Here is a 14,338-nt window from a genome sequence, read left to right on the forward strand (position 1 = left end):
AAGAGAGCAGATTTTCTCTTCCACTATTTACAAGCACTACAGTTCCTGATAGCCCGAACCAACACAACTCCTCGTCATGCGGACAGAGGCATGACAGGCCATCCCCGGAGTGTCATAGTGGGTGTTGAAAACAATACAACATGGTTACATACTGCATGGTTACATTCGCTCGGAGGCCCCCATTATTCAACGGTGTGGTCCTATCATCTGTGACAGTTGAGGATGTGCATGTCCTTCGCTCAGAGGTAAAACCTATGCTGGCGAAAAGGGCCATAGAAGTGGTCCGTCCAGCAAAGACATGAGTTAGGCTTCTACAGCCAGTACTTCCTCATCCCCAAAAAGGATGGTTGTCTCAGACCCATCCGTGATTTAAGACATCTGGACAGGGCCCTGATGAAGCGCTCATTCAGAATGATCACTTTGAAGCAGATCCTTGCAGAAATACACCCAGAGGACTAGTTCTTTTCCCTGGATTTGAAAGATGCTTACTTTCACATCCAGATATCCCCCCCATGACAGATGCTTCTTGAGATTCACTCTCGAGGGAGTGGCATATCAATACATGGTCCTTCCGTTCGGGCTGTCCGTGGCTCCCCGCACTTTTATTAAGGGCATAGATGCGGCTCTTTCCCCTCTGAGAAAGATGGGATTTTGCATAATGAATTACCTCGACGACTGTCTCATTTCGGCCCAGTCGGAGGCAGAGCTGGTAGATCACAGGTCCCTCTTCCTCAACCCCCTAGTGCAGTGATCCTCAAATCTGGCTCGCGAGATCCACTTTCCTGCGAAGTTTAGCTCTAACCCTAATCAAACACGCATGAGTTTGCTAATCAGTGTCTTCAGGATAATTAGAAAATCACAGGCAGGTGTGTTTAATTAGAGTCGGAGCTAAACTCTGCAGGAAACTGGATCTCGCAAGTCAGATTTGAGGATCACTGACCTAGTGTTTGGGGCTCAGGATAAATTTTTTCAAGAGCTCGTTGTCCTCCAGCCAGCTTATCACGTTCCTGGGGACAATTATCGACTCGATCCCTATGAGGGCCATAGTTTCGCCGGAACACACTTTGGCCATTCGGCAACTCATAGAAAATTTTATGTCTGGAATGGTTCTGCCGCTCAATTATTTCAAAATATGCTAGGTCTCATGAGCTCAGCATCGCCAGCTCTCTGCAGTTGGGCCTGCTCTACATATGGCCACTACAGTTCTGGCTAAGACCTCAAGTCCCGCCCCATGCCTGGCAGCAAGGTCACCACATGATCAAGTTGAGCCAGGCATGCAGTGCAACCCTGGCCCCTTGGACGAACACCGGCAGGTACGAGCAGGGAGCAGCGGTGGGGATAGTTGCCAGGTGGAAAGTCATCTTCACAGATGCTTCCAAGACGGGCTGGGGAGCCCTGTGCCGAGGCCATCCATCATTTTGGTGTCTGGATGAGAAACAAGATCCATACCAACCGCCTGAAAATGCTGGCTCTCTATTTGAGCTCTTTATGCTTTCCTACCCCTCCTGGGATGGAACCTCATCCTAGACCGGTCGGACAACATGACATTGGTGTCCTTCATAAATTACCAATTAAATTACCAAGGCGGTCTCTCCTCAAAACCCTTATTCACTCTAGTGAAAAGCATCCTATAGTGGGCCTAGCACCACGTGCTCTTGTTGAGGGCAGCGCATGTGCAGGGCGTTCTGAACACAGGGGCGGACATGTTGTCCTAGGTTGTCAACCTCTCTTCAGAGGAATGGTGGCTCCATCCCCAGACTGTTCAAAGGTTTTAGGATGTCTTTGGGATGGCAGAAGTTGTCCTTTTCTCCTCCGAAGACAATTCTCATTGCCCAATCCATTTTTCAAAAGTCAAGAATGCTCTGGCCCATGACTGGCCCAGGCCCTGATCGTTCTGATCCCCCAGGTCATCAGACAAATCAAAGAGGACGCCCACAAGGTCCTCCTGGTAGTCTCTCTGTGGAGGAGCCAACCTCGCAGCTGTCGCCAGCAGAGCCATGGCCGATCCCCTTAATACGGGACATCCTCTCTAAAGCAAACGGAATGATATGGCACCCCAGACCCAAGCTGTGGGCTCAAGAACAACTTGGTTGTTTGTTTTCTGAAGGGGTCCAGAAGGCTGAACCCTCCTTCACCCCTTCACGTCCCTTCACGATCCCCACATGGGACCTATCCACGGTTCTTAGGGGCCACAAAGAGCCGCCCTTCGAACTGCTTCAGACTGCCGACTTACGTTCTCTTTCACTGAAAACTGCTCTGCTAGTGATGCTAGCATCGGTTAAGCAAGTAGGAGACTTACAGGCACTCTATGTGAGCACCTCTTGTCTTGGGTTCGGGCCTGGCAACTCCAAGGTCATCCTGAAGCGAAGGCACAGGTATGTCCTGAAGGTTCTCTCCACTCAACTTTATATCATAGATTCACTTACTCTGCACTTATATGTATATAAAACACTATATTCTTGCACTTCTGGTTAGATGCTAACTGCATTTCTTTAGCTCTGTAATTGTACTCTACATAATGACAATAAAGTTGAATCTAATCTAATCTTAATGACAAAATGTACTGCGGAGCATTTTACATCCAGTAGAAGGCATATTGATAATAATTACTGTGGGCTATCCATGCAACTAACAATATATAGTTTATTATTGGCAAAGTGAAGGCTCAAGACAATGCAAGAGAGGATGACGGCCAGAATCACAAACGTTCCAAGTTTGTTAAAAGTATGGTAAGAAGTAAAGTGATTATCTGGCAATATCTGTGAATTGCTTGGGTCAATTCATATTAGACACAACAGGACTATATGTAAACTACAATGCCATATGCAATTGTAAAATGACAAGATGCGCATACGTCCATCTCACCATTCTGCCATTTCCAACCATTAGCATATTTTAAACTGGCCTGCGCGAGCCGTGGGAAAGCTAATATCCTCGCTCGTACCTCGAGCACAGAGTCCAAAATCATCCTGTGTCATGTCATTATCCTCGCAGCTCTCCTGTAAAACCTGCCCTAAAAACACCTTCACTGGACTACATCATACAATACAAAGTTCCACCAGTGAGAGATGAATAAATAAAAAAAAAGGGTTAAACAAATATATCAGAGGTGGACACCACACGCAGCTATTGACTGACTGTGAACAGGAAATAGAAATAGTTTGCTTCTTTTTTGATTCGTTAATGTCTTGCGGTCTTGCTATTTTTTCTTTTCTTTGAACAATTACATTTTGGGCTAAAAGTGTGTTGTAACGAAAGCGTTACTGAATATTTACCGAGTAAAATATTACTGAAAATTGATTAGTAATGCCTTACACTACTGCGTTACAGCAAAAAGTAATACGTCAGCATCCAGGTAGGCATGCCCATGTCTATGGGCACACCTAGGGCACATGATTCATACTATACATATATACATAAATAAGGCCTTTATTATGTATATCTATGGTTCATACTTCAAATCTGATTGGCTAAAGAGTGTGCCATATGGGAGGAGTTCGCTGCCAAGAAAAGTCACAAAAATACATACACAAATCCTAGGTGATTCACATTTACAGCCCGTGATAAATTTGTGAATTTAAAACATTAAAACATTTTGTACATAGTTGTGCATCTGTGAATGATTTTTTGGATTTGTGAAATGTATTTTATGAATACATATATATTTATTTTGTGCATTTGTATTTTTTGTGACATATATATTTCGTGCACATCAGTTATTTCTCATGCATGTGAATTGGGTTACGCATGCGTGCATTGTGTCTTTTGCGTAAATTATTATTGAGATCATTATGGGTCCATATGAACTAGCACAGAAATTCACATGCAAGCCGGATTTCAGCAAACCAGAGTGTTACTATACCTGACCGAGCATTTAAACATCAGATCAACTCAAAAATAATTCTAATAGTCTGTGTCTTACGTTGGCTTTAAAGGTATTTTGAATGATGGAAGAAGTGGTTTTGCTCCAATGATGTCTGCCATATCAATCATCTCTACTTTGATACCGTTAGGGTCCTAAATAGAAGTTGAAACATTAACACAAGGTTCACATATAGCAATCAAAATTCAAGTGAAGTATGAGGTTCACTCACCACGAATGTAAGGGTGACAGTTCGTTTAGATTTCCTCAGCTCCTCGTTAAGGGAGTAAACACGCACTTGTACTAGAAAGCAAACAGATTCAAAAGATGGATTCTTTCATTTACTCACTCAGTCTTTCTCTTCATACAGTACATAAACTCGCACTCTTAGGCTGATGATACACAGGCCAGCTTTATGAGCAGTTTTGCTTGGACACGTTCCCATTGAGAATGGGTAAAGAATTTCTTTCTGGATATTTTAGATTCCTCATGGGCCCTGTGTCTCACCTGGTTGCCCGTTGACAGCAATATTGTTGAAAGTTGTTCAACATTGCTCAAAAAGTTGCCCCATGTAGCCTTACACACATCACATATGAATGATTGTTCTCATACTGACCCTCTTGTTCGGGTGTGTACAGTGGCTTGTCAGTTTCGATGAAGAGAAACCCATTCACAGTGGTGACTGGAATTTTTTCATGTGCAGAGAAAGCAGAGGAGATCGCTTGAAGGTAGACAAACTTGTCCTCTTTAGGGAAATCTCTGGGCATTATCTGTGAAACAGAAAAAAAAAGCTTTTCTGAAAATAGTATTCATTTATTACATAAAATCAGTTTAAAAAAAAAAAAAAAAAACAATTTGCAACTGTAAATTACAACATATCCAAGCCAAAAGTCATACAAAAATTTTCTTCTGGGATCTTTTTCCAAATTTGCAGTCCTACCCGTAAAGTAGCTGAAGCTTGATAGTTATTCACGGCATTGAGCTTCAGGGACTGAGATGCATATTCTTTATAAACTGGTGCTAGTGTGCTCTTCAGGTAAAGATGTACTGTAATTTCCTGGTCATATCTAAACAACTGCACCACCACATTTTCCAAAGCATCGAGTCTCAGCAGTTTAGGTGCAGTGATTAGGTATCTGCAAAACAAAATATTTTGTTGTCTGTGGGTCGCTATCCGAGCATGGCAGATGCAAAAAACAAAACAAATGATGTAGTAAATATACACTAAATGCTTAATTTCAGACAAACATAAAAGATTACTAACAGCTGTTTTTCAAGAGTGTACAGAAGTTTAAAGTTTAGTTATCATTATTCGTTTTGCCGTTCTGCTTTTTGATAATACAGATCAGTATTTCTGTTTTGTAGATTTTTTAAAAATGATTTAAATTGCAACTTACACACTTTCCTGGACAGTAATGCAGAAGAAGAGATGAAATATACAGAGAAAAAATAAACGTGCCATCATAGACTATTTGCTTCTTATAAAAACAGGTCTGGCATTTGGTTAGTTTTTGTCAGCCAAATTAATATCTGCTTTGCTTGCTTTGAGTAATTGTCTTGAAATAGTTCCCAAAATGTTTTTTGAGGTTTAGTTTTAGTAACGATAGCTATAGTCCAAATATGTGAAATACATCAGTCATAATGATTAGCTTAACTCCACCACCACCCACCACTTCTCACTGGTGTAAATGTTTAATGTTTGATTATGAAATGCTCATATCATCACTGTGCAGTTTGCTAAGTCATCATGCAAGTCACAATGAAAATAAAGCATAGTTGTGTTTTCAACTAAAAGGGGTTTTTATGGAGATGTTTTCTTCCCATAGGTAGTTATATAATTGTGTAATTCTATATCAATTGGACATCAGTATGACTATTGACTTGGTCATTGATTTACTGAATTTGGATAAAATTTACACAGAAACACAGAAACCCACTAAATTTTCAATTTGGCACCTTCCTAGAAGAACTGAATGGTCTGCTGTCCTCATTCCTGGAGGATATCAATCCACTTTTAGTCTTTGGTGACTTTAACATGCATCTGGACCAGCCTAATGCTGCAGACTTCCATTCACTCCTAGCTTCATTTGATTTCAAATGTCTTACCACTACAAGCAGTCACAAATCAGGGAACCAACTTGACTCATTTTTATCACACGCAATTGTACTGCAGACAACATTTTGTTAAAAACTCTACACATATCTGATCATTTATTCTTACATTTAACCTACATGTTCCTACCTGTGTGCCACCAACCGCTCTACCTGTTACTTTAGATGAAACCTGCGCTCCCTTTCACCCTCCCATCTTTCCTCTCTTCCCTCAATTACTTATTTCTCATCTCTGGACGTTAATGCAAAAAAAAAAAAAAAAAAAACGTTTCTTCTGCTCATCAAGCCTGCATTGTAAATATTGTGATATATTATTACAATCTAAAAAAATTGTTTTAAAATTTATTATACTTTGAATTATAATTTATTTCTGTAATGGAAAGCTGAATTTTTAGGATCATTATCACATGATCCTTTAGAAATAATTCTAATATGATGATTCATTATCAAAGTTGGAAACAGTTCTGCTGCTTAATATATTTTCAGTGATACTTTTTTAGGATACTTTGATGAATTAAAAAGTAAAAAAAAAAAAAAAAAAAAAAGAGAGAAGCTATGTTTTTAAAATATAAATATTTTGTACACTACTGGTCAGTAATTTGGGGTCAGTAATTTTTTTTCTTTTTTTTTAATATAATCAATACTTGAAAAGTGATAGTAAAGAAAATATATTATTAGAATATATAATATTAGAATTTTATTTTGAATAAATGCAGTTCTTTTTAACCTTTTATTCATCAAATATATTAGACAGCAGAACTGTTTCCAACACTCATAATAAATCAGAATATTAGAATGATTTCTAAATGATCATGTGATAGACTGGATGTTACATGTGACAATGAAAGGCTGGAGTAATGATGCTGAAAATTCAGCTTTGCATCACAGGAATAAATTATTTTTTTAAAGTATATTCAAATGGAAAACTATTATTTTAAATTGTAATAATATTTCACAATATTACTGTTTTTTCTGTATTTTTGATCAAACAAATGCAGGCTTGATGAGCAGAAGAAACTTCTTTCAAAAACATTAAAAATAGTAATGTTTCCAAACTTTTGGTCTGTCCTGTACATATAGCTACAGACCTGTCTCTCTCCTTCCTTTCATAGCAAAAACATTAAAACAAGTTGTTTTTAACCAGGTATCATTATTTCTTATACAGAACAACCAACTGGATCCTAACCAGTCAGGCTTCTTAAGTTGCCATTCAACCGTTGCCATTTCACTGAAGCCCTGCGGACTGAAAAGCTGATTCCAAAACATCAGTTCTTATTTTGCTGCCTCTGTCTGCTGCTTTTGACACAGTGAATATTCAGATCCTCCCGTCCACCCTCTCATCATTGGGAATCACAGGGATTCCACTTTGCTGGTTTGTATCCCATCTCACTGTTAGGTCTTTCAGGGTGGCATGGGGTGGGGAGGTATCCAAAGCAAATCAACTTGTCACTGGGGTTCCTCATGGATCAATTCTTTGACCCCTCCTCTTCTCCATATACTGTACACTACATCACTGGGACCCATTATACAAACAGATGGTTTCTCCTACCATTGATATGCTGATGACACACAGCTCTATCTCTCATTTCTACCAGATGACCCAACAGTGGGTGCACGGATCTCAGGCTGCCTGGCGGACATCTCAGCAAGGATGAATGAACATCACATACAGCTCAACCTGGCAAAGACTGAGCTTCTTATCTTCCTGGCCACTCCAAATCTACAGCATGACTTCACCTGGAACTTCTTGTCCAGGCCCTTGTCATTTCTAGGCTGGATTACTGCAATGCTCTTCTGGCTAGACTTCCTTCATGCACAGTAAAACCTTTACAAATGTTTCAGAATGCAGTGGCATGACTGGTCTTTAACGAGCCCAAAAAGAGCCTGTTTAAGACATTGATGCTTTCATATAGAACTGCCTCAGGCTCAGACCCACCTATTTCCACTCACTCTTATAAAATTTACATCCCCGCCTCATGGCAGCATCACAAAGAGGTACAAAATCACTTTCCAGAACATTTTCGTTTACCATTCCTGGCTGGTGGAATGATCTTCCAACCCCTTTGCGGAATGCTGATTCCCTGACATTTTTCAAGTGACAGCTGAAAGCTTACCTCTTTTGTCATGTTGCTTCATCCTAAAAAATAAAAAAAATGTATATATTTTTTCATCTTTCTCTGTCTAGCTAGTATTTATTTGAACAGTGGTTGAAACTTGATATGAAGAGCACTCCTATGTCCTTTTGCCTCTTTAAGATGAATCTCTTGATGTATTCCCAAATTGTAAGTCGCTTTGAATAAAAGCATCTGCTAAATAATAAATGTAAATGTAAGATGTTGAAGAGCATTTACTGAGGGTTCTCAAAGAGAAAAAATGAGTAAAGACATCATTGATATTTTGTACAATTAACTGTACAAAATATGACCAATATGTGATTTTTTCATTACTTAATTACTTAAAGTCATTATAACCAACTTAAATTTAAATTGTTAAGATTCAATGACAACATATTTAAAAGTGAGTTGAATGACTGAATGCCAAAATAATTATAGCTTCTAGGTTGAATTAGGTAGATATTTTTACAGCCATTTAAATTTTTAGTTCTGTATTATCATAGCACAATAAATAATTAAAAAAGTGACAAAATCTGAGATTATTTGTTAATTATTTATTGAGCAGACAAGTGAATACCCAAATAATTTTCATAAGCAAACATAGTATACATAATATAATAGAACCAAGTTTTGTAATAATACTTTAAGCTTTACATACATACACAGATAAAGTGACTATTCCATGTTGTTGGAAGTAAATCTTCAAATCGTATATACATTCCTTTACATACTTCATATTGTTCATTCACAATAAACATGCTTTGAGACCCACTACTCTGATTGGGCTGCAGTGACACAAATCAGTCACTAAGTGGTGCTTGATCCTAGTGGATCCTTCATAGAGGCTAAAACAAATGAGCTGATGTGGGTTTATCCTTAGTGGAGAGGGACAAAACAATACTTTTGCATGCAAATATGACTAAAAGATACACTGACAACTGTTTAAATAAAATGATCGTGTTTGATCAGATATAATGTGACAGATATCCGCCGGAACAAAGAGCCATCAGTGTGTGAACAGTAGCTCTGGCAATAAATTCAACATGAACATTCCATGGCCATCCTTTTCACTTCAGTGCTGTCATAACTGAGTTCTGCAGGCATCGTTCATCATATCTGACCACTTCTTCACCTTTAAGGAACTGCGAAGAATCCCCTAAAGGTGATAGTACTCAGGGTCAGCTTGTCATAGACAAACTTCGACACATGAGCTGGCAGCACTGAAGAACAGCCTGTGAGATTGCAAACATCTAAGATGCTTCATGCCTTCTCATAGCACCATGGTGGGTATGTGATGCACCAGGGAGGCCGGGTGGTGTGGAACCTGTGCCAGTTGAGGAGGTGGAGGAGGGGGCGAGTGGGCCTGCAGCCCCACTACAGACCCTGTGTTGGCCGGCCGATGCCTGGCACTTTTCTGGTGCGCCCGCAGTCCTGCCAACTGGGAGTATGCGCTCTGGCAGACATGGCACTTGTAGGGGCGCTCGCCCGTGTGGAGGCGCACGTGGTTACGGAGGGTGGAGGACTGGCTAAAGCGGCGGTTGCAGAAACGGCAGACGAAGGGCTTGTCCAGAGTGTGTATGCGCATGTGAGAGCGCAGGTTACTGCGGGAGTTGAAGCCGCGGTGGCAGATGACGCAGCGCATGCGGCTGGCAGTGGAAAGCGACGCAGTGGAGGAGGTGTCGCACAGGTGGAAATCATCTGTGGGGAGAGGAGAGAGCTCTGTCAGCGGACTTCAAACACATGCTAATGGAGTTTTAACTCAGGCTATTGTAGCATTATGATAAAGATCAGCCTGAAGCCCACCCGAAGCCCTGAAGTGACTGAATTACTTACCACTTTTTTTAATCTTCTGTTGTTCCTCCTCTATGCCAGGGACTCCAGGGATACCCAGGAAAGTGTTTTGGGAATTTCCATACCACACAAGCAGCTCTTGATCTGGAGGTATTGTCTGTTAATGAAAAAAAAAAAATGTAAATGCTTTAATATTTCAAAGTGTTTTCATTTTATACTAAAACCAAAGATTAAATTACTCAAGTATCTATCTATTTTTAAACTTTTATGCTGCCTTACAATTTGAACCAAATTTAGCTTAATCTCTAAAAACTCAAAATAGAAAAATAAAACTCAAATAGAAATAATAAAAATGCAATTTTAGTTGAATGAATAGATGTTAATAACAATGATGGAATAACATTTAAACGTGAAAGTACTTCGAAGTATGACGATTCTAAACATACAAATTACATAAATATCAAATTAGGAAAAAGGTAGGCTATATGAAACGAACCTCTACTGCTTTGTAAAATATACTGCTTCCGATCTGCACGACCTCCAGGTTCTGTTCTTGCTCGTTGCGCGCGCATTTGATGTAAGTCATCCAGCTGCGATGATCCTCTTGGCTGGCATCGATGAAATAGCGCACCGTGCCATCTTCATTGAAAACCTGAGAACAACAAAAACGCTTGCCATGAATCTCTGGGTTGGCATGAAAATTTGGGAGGATCAACTCCCCAAAAAATGAGGCCGTATATGCGACACCTGTTGAATGTTGCTTACCTCCCACATGAGATTGTTGTTCTTGAAGAGATCCACATGCTCGGGTGAAATGACCCTGCCTGTGAAGGGACCCATCTCGGTGCCAGCTTTTATCCAGGTCTTGGAGAAGATGCCAAGTCCTTCTCCAGGGATTGAGCTCTGCGCAATGATGACTTCACTTGGCAGCACTAAACTGGAGAGTTTCTGGACCTCTGGAGATAGAAAACGCCAAATAAAGTATAACGTTAATTTGGAACATTTAGTTTAAATATCTAATAAAAACAAGGGAAAAAAATAATTTAAACAAAAAAACTTGACCAAAAAAAAAAAAAAAAAAAAATCAATGACGCAACCTGTTTGAAAGCGCATTTAAAGCAAAAGAAAAAAAAATAGTTACAATGTAAATTTAGAACAAAGTGCATAAAACCTTTTATATTGTAAAACTATTCTATTTTATTCTAGGCCAATATAAAGCATCGCGCAATGTGTCCATCAGTAAGACTTAAATACGGCTTTCAGGCGAGACACAAATAAATGTCAAACGCGTCTTTACGTTTAAGAATTCAGCAATTTTCTACGCTTTAAATGTGACGAGGCTATATATTCATAGGCAAGAAATAGCTTATTCCGTATTCATTATCCTTTCAGAAACTTTGTAGCACTAAATGTGCGCTGAAAGAAACGAGAACTTTCTTTAAACGGCCCTGGAATTTCTGACAAAACGCAGAAAAGGAGATTAGCTGCTTGACATGGTATGAATAGCGATAGAATCAGCTTTCACGGCATATTACCAGCGGGACGGAAAACTTTAAATGCGCCTGAGAGGAGAGAAAAGTGTCAAAGCGGGGGTGTGGAGACTGTCCCGAGCTGATGAATGACGGGCTTTTCTCTGTCTAACGTCCTGGCTTTACTTTCTCAGGTCAAGCACGACGTTACCTCATGATTTTAATAGTCTTATTTAAATAGGTTTCCCTTGACTGTAGGCTGTGCCATGCTTAAATCCTGATTTTATGATAGCCTATAGCCTAATGCATTTAGAATAATTATGTTTTATTCACATATATTCATCTTAGAAACCGTGTGCTAATTATTTAATTACTTTTAAGGGATTTACTTAAGAGAAAGTAATTTATAATCTTTCCGCTGAAGTCCGTCTTGTGCAACCCAAATGTTTTTCGGCCCCTCTAACACATTATGCATTAGCTGTCAATAGTAAAATTATTATTAACTTGCAATAACTATATCATATATTGGAAAAGTAGTAATAGCTTACAAATGACAATAGGCAACTTATATCTTGTCAATATACGACCCCCGGAACTTGAGCAACTGTTGCCATTTCCTCAGGTGAAGGCGAAAGCGGCTATTTACGCAATCTGACTTTTATCACTTTAATCTAACTTTTGTGGTTATTAAAATGTTTAAAAATGCCGTTGAGATGCATACTGTATAAAGAGCACATTTTAAGACCCCCAATTCGCACGAGCCGACTTTAATCATGCATGTATCTTTACCTGTAAAATCTTTGAATAAGCTTATTGTAGCTACTGCATCATTTTAATCAATTAACCCCCTTTTCAATCGTCATATAAGCCACTAAATTATTTTAAAAGACTTTTAAATATATTTGACTTTTTTCTCTTTAATTTCAACCACTTTTAATTGTCATTAATTGTATTTTAAATATGCAATCCACACAAAACTGGCCTTGCCTCCACATTAAACAGTTTCACATCGGATCTAATTTGCAATAAGAATAAATAAATACTATAGCAAACACATTTATTCAAGACGTTCCCATAATCAACGAATGAGGTGAAATCTTGCGGACTCACCTCCGGAGAACGACTGCGCCAGGACCTCGGCGGTGAAGGCAGTTTTGGGGCTGACAGTGCTGGTCTTCTCCTCGAACAGGTGTTCGCCCAGGACGTTCCTCCAGCGGCCGTACAGGAAACTGTGCAGGATGTCTGATGTGATGATGTCGGACAGGGCCAGAGTCTGCTGCTTAAATCCAGCCTTCAGAACCAGAGCATCTGCAGGCAACACTGAACCCATGATGAAACCCTTAACTAATATCCCTGCGATAAAACCTGACAGTAGCCCCCTTGCTGTTAAATTTAAAGCGTAAATCTATGTGGTAAAAGGCGAATGTAATCGATTGATCAGTCTGAGGCCAATGCAATGCCAATGTGCTCTCTTCTTGCTAAGTGTCGAGAGAATGGTTCGCCTTACCAAGGTCCCGGTGGGCTTTATATGCGTCAGGTCTGACCCACGGTAATTAGTTATTAATGACCCTCCCCTTGTGTTCTTTAGACTTGTTCAACCAGAGGAGAAAAAAAAACGCCACACTCTTTATTGAGTGGCTACTCCTGAGGGGGTGGGAGAAGAAGGGGGAGCGATGTGTGTGTTGATGTTCAGGATCCAACAACCGCGTTTTGGCTAAAATAACAAGCCCCATCTCAGCACCGTGAGCTCCGCTCCAGCTGTTTGCTCCTGAGAGACGAACAGGAGCACTTCTGGCACGGAAAACCTAGAAGCAAACTTGACTATCAGCGTGAAGACTCTTTACTAAACCCAGGTTCAAATTTGTTAGCTGGTAGCTTATCTCGTTTGTCTATACGAGAAACTGACAATATCCAGTTATATCAATCTCTTTGTAATTGCCACTAAGAAGACAAAAATGAGGCATTCGAATAGCTATATAGAAATTTTGTCTTACATTTTGAGCGATAGATTTTCTTCATGAGAGGAACGGAGTTAAAAAATGTCCAAGTGTTTTCTTACTTTTGAGTCACAGCATTCACCATTAGATCAGTAATTATATTCATTCATTATTCGTTTATTAAAAATAGTGGACAATTGATTATATGAAATTATTGCGTAATTTCTAATGCAACATGTGGATGAACTAGTACAAACACAAATGTTCTGTTCTTTTTTTTTTTTTAATTAATGTTCAATATACAGTAATCATATCGGAATTAAAATGGCATAAACAATCTGAATAGGTTTTAATGATGTGCTTTGGAGTACGAAAATATGCAAAGCCGTCTGGGTCAAGTATATCTTTTATTCAATCTTTTTCAGGCCGAAGTAATTTAATATTCATGGATGTTAATTTAAAGTCTTTTAGTATTGTGTGAGGTGTATATGGGCTTTTTTTCTGAATAGCCCCTTGCCTTTCCCCCTCTTTCTCCAGGGTTGATGGACTGAGACAAAATGGGCAGTTTCCCCCCTTTCCAACAGGGAGGACATCTTTATTCCTTTCCCGGCTTGCGGGTTTCCTATTCAGCTCTCTTCAAAATAATGCCGGCTGAATGAAAAGTGCTGCAAATCAATCTTTCATGGTGTTTTTGAGGGCAATTTGACATCCATGCACTCTTCTTTTCTTTGAGATAAGTACAAGGGGATGGCCCGAAAAAAAAAAAAATCTGGACAAGGATGGGGTCTGGCGAGTGGGGAACTTCCAAAGGGAGATGCGAGGAGAGCGCTGAGGAGAATATAGGTGAGTGATAGGGCAAGAAAAAAGATTAAGACTCAACAGCTGCTTTTGGGGTCTAACCCCCCTCCCGGCTTTTCTTTTTCTGCAGGGGTTTCACCCTCCCTGCTGAATTGGATTTGCACAAGTACAGATTGATTTGTTTTTATTGCACTATTATTGGTTTCATAAACAAGGGCAAACTTAGTCAGCATGGGGTAAGGGATGCAGTCAGGT

The 14,338-nt window shown here is 39.7% G+C and overlaps 2 protein-coding genes across 4 annotated transcripts in view; both read right to left on the reverse strand.

Annotated features, from left to right (window-relative positions):
* Positions 1 to 5,546, reverse strand: part of c5 (complement component 5) — a 29,959-nt gene extending 24,413 nt beyond the window's left edge. For 2 of the 3 annotated variants that reach the window (XM_052555939.1, XM_052555938.1), the window contains exons 1-5: positions 5,260 to 5,536; positions 4,803 to 4,998; positions 4,479 to 4,632; positions 4,095 to 4,165; positions 3,923 to 4,017 (exon numbers count right to left, since the gene is read on the reverse strand). In XM_052555939.1, coding sequence (XP_052411899.1) covers positions 3,923 to 4,017; positions 4,095 to 4,165; positions 4,479 to 4,632; positions 4,803 to 4,998; positions 5,260 to 5,327 — 584 coding nt within the window. In that variant the 5' untranslated portion in view covers positions 5,328 to 5,536. Of the gene's footprint in view, positions 1 to 3,922; positions 4,018 to 4,094; positions 4,166 to 4,478; positions 4,633 to 4,802; positions 4,999 to 5,259 lie in introns of all 3 variants that reach the window. The other variant, XM_052555937.1, reaches the window with a different exon arrangement.
* A 3,112-nt stretch (positions 5,547 to 8,658) lies between these two features.
* On the reverse strand, positions 8,659 to 12,871 carry prdm12b (PR domain containing 12b). Its single transcript, XM_052557453.1, has 5 exons — positions 12,459 to 12,871; positions 10,645 to 10,835; positions 10,376 to 10,531; positions 9,922 to 10,036; positions 8,659 to 9,786 (listed from the first exon to the last, which is right to left on the reverse strand). Exons 1-5 carry the CDS (start codon positions 12,676 to 12,678, stop codon positions 9,359 to 9,361), a joined length of 1,110 nt encoding a protein of 369 aa, XP_052413413.1. The 5' UTR covers positions 12,679 to 12,871; the 3' UTR covers positions 8,659 to 9,358.
* Positions 12,872 to 14,338: the final 1,467 nt, after the last annotated feature.

This window comes from Carassius gibelio, chromosome B5 (assembly GCF_023724105.1).
Source record: "Carassius gibelio isolate Cgi1373 ecotype wild population from Czech Republic chromosome B5, carGib1.2-hapl.c, whole genome shotgun sequence".
NCBI classification, from domain to species: domain Eukaryota; kingdom Metazoa; phylum Chordata; class Actinopteri; order Cypriniformes; family Cyprinidae; genus Carassius; species Carassius gibelio.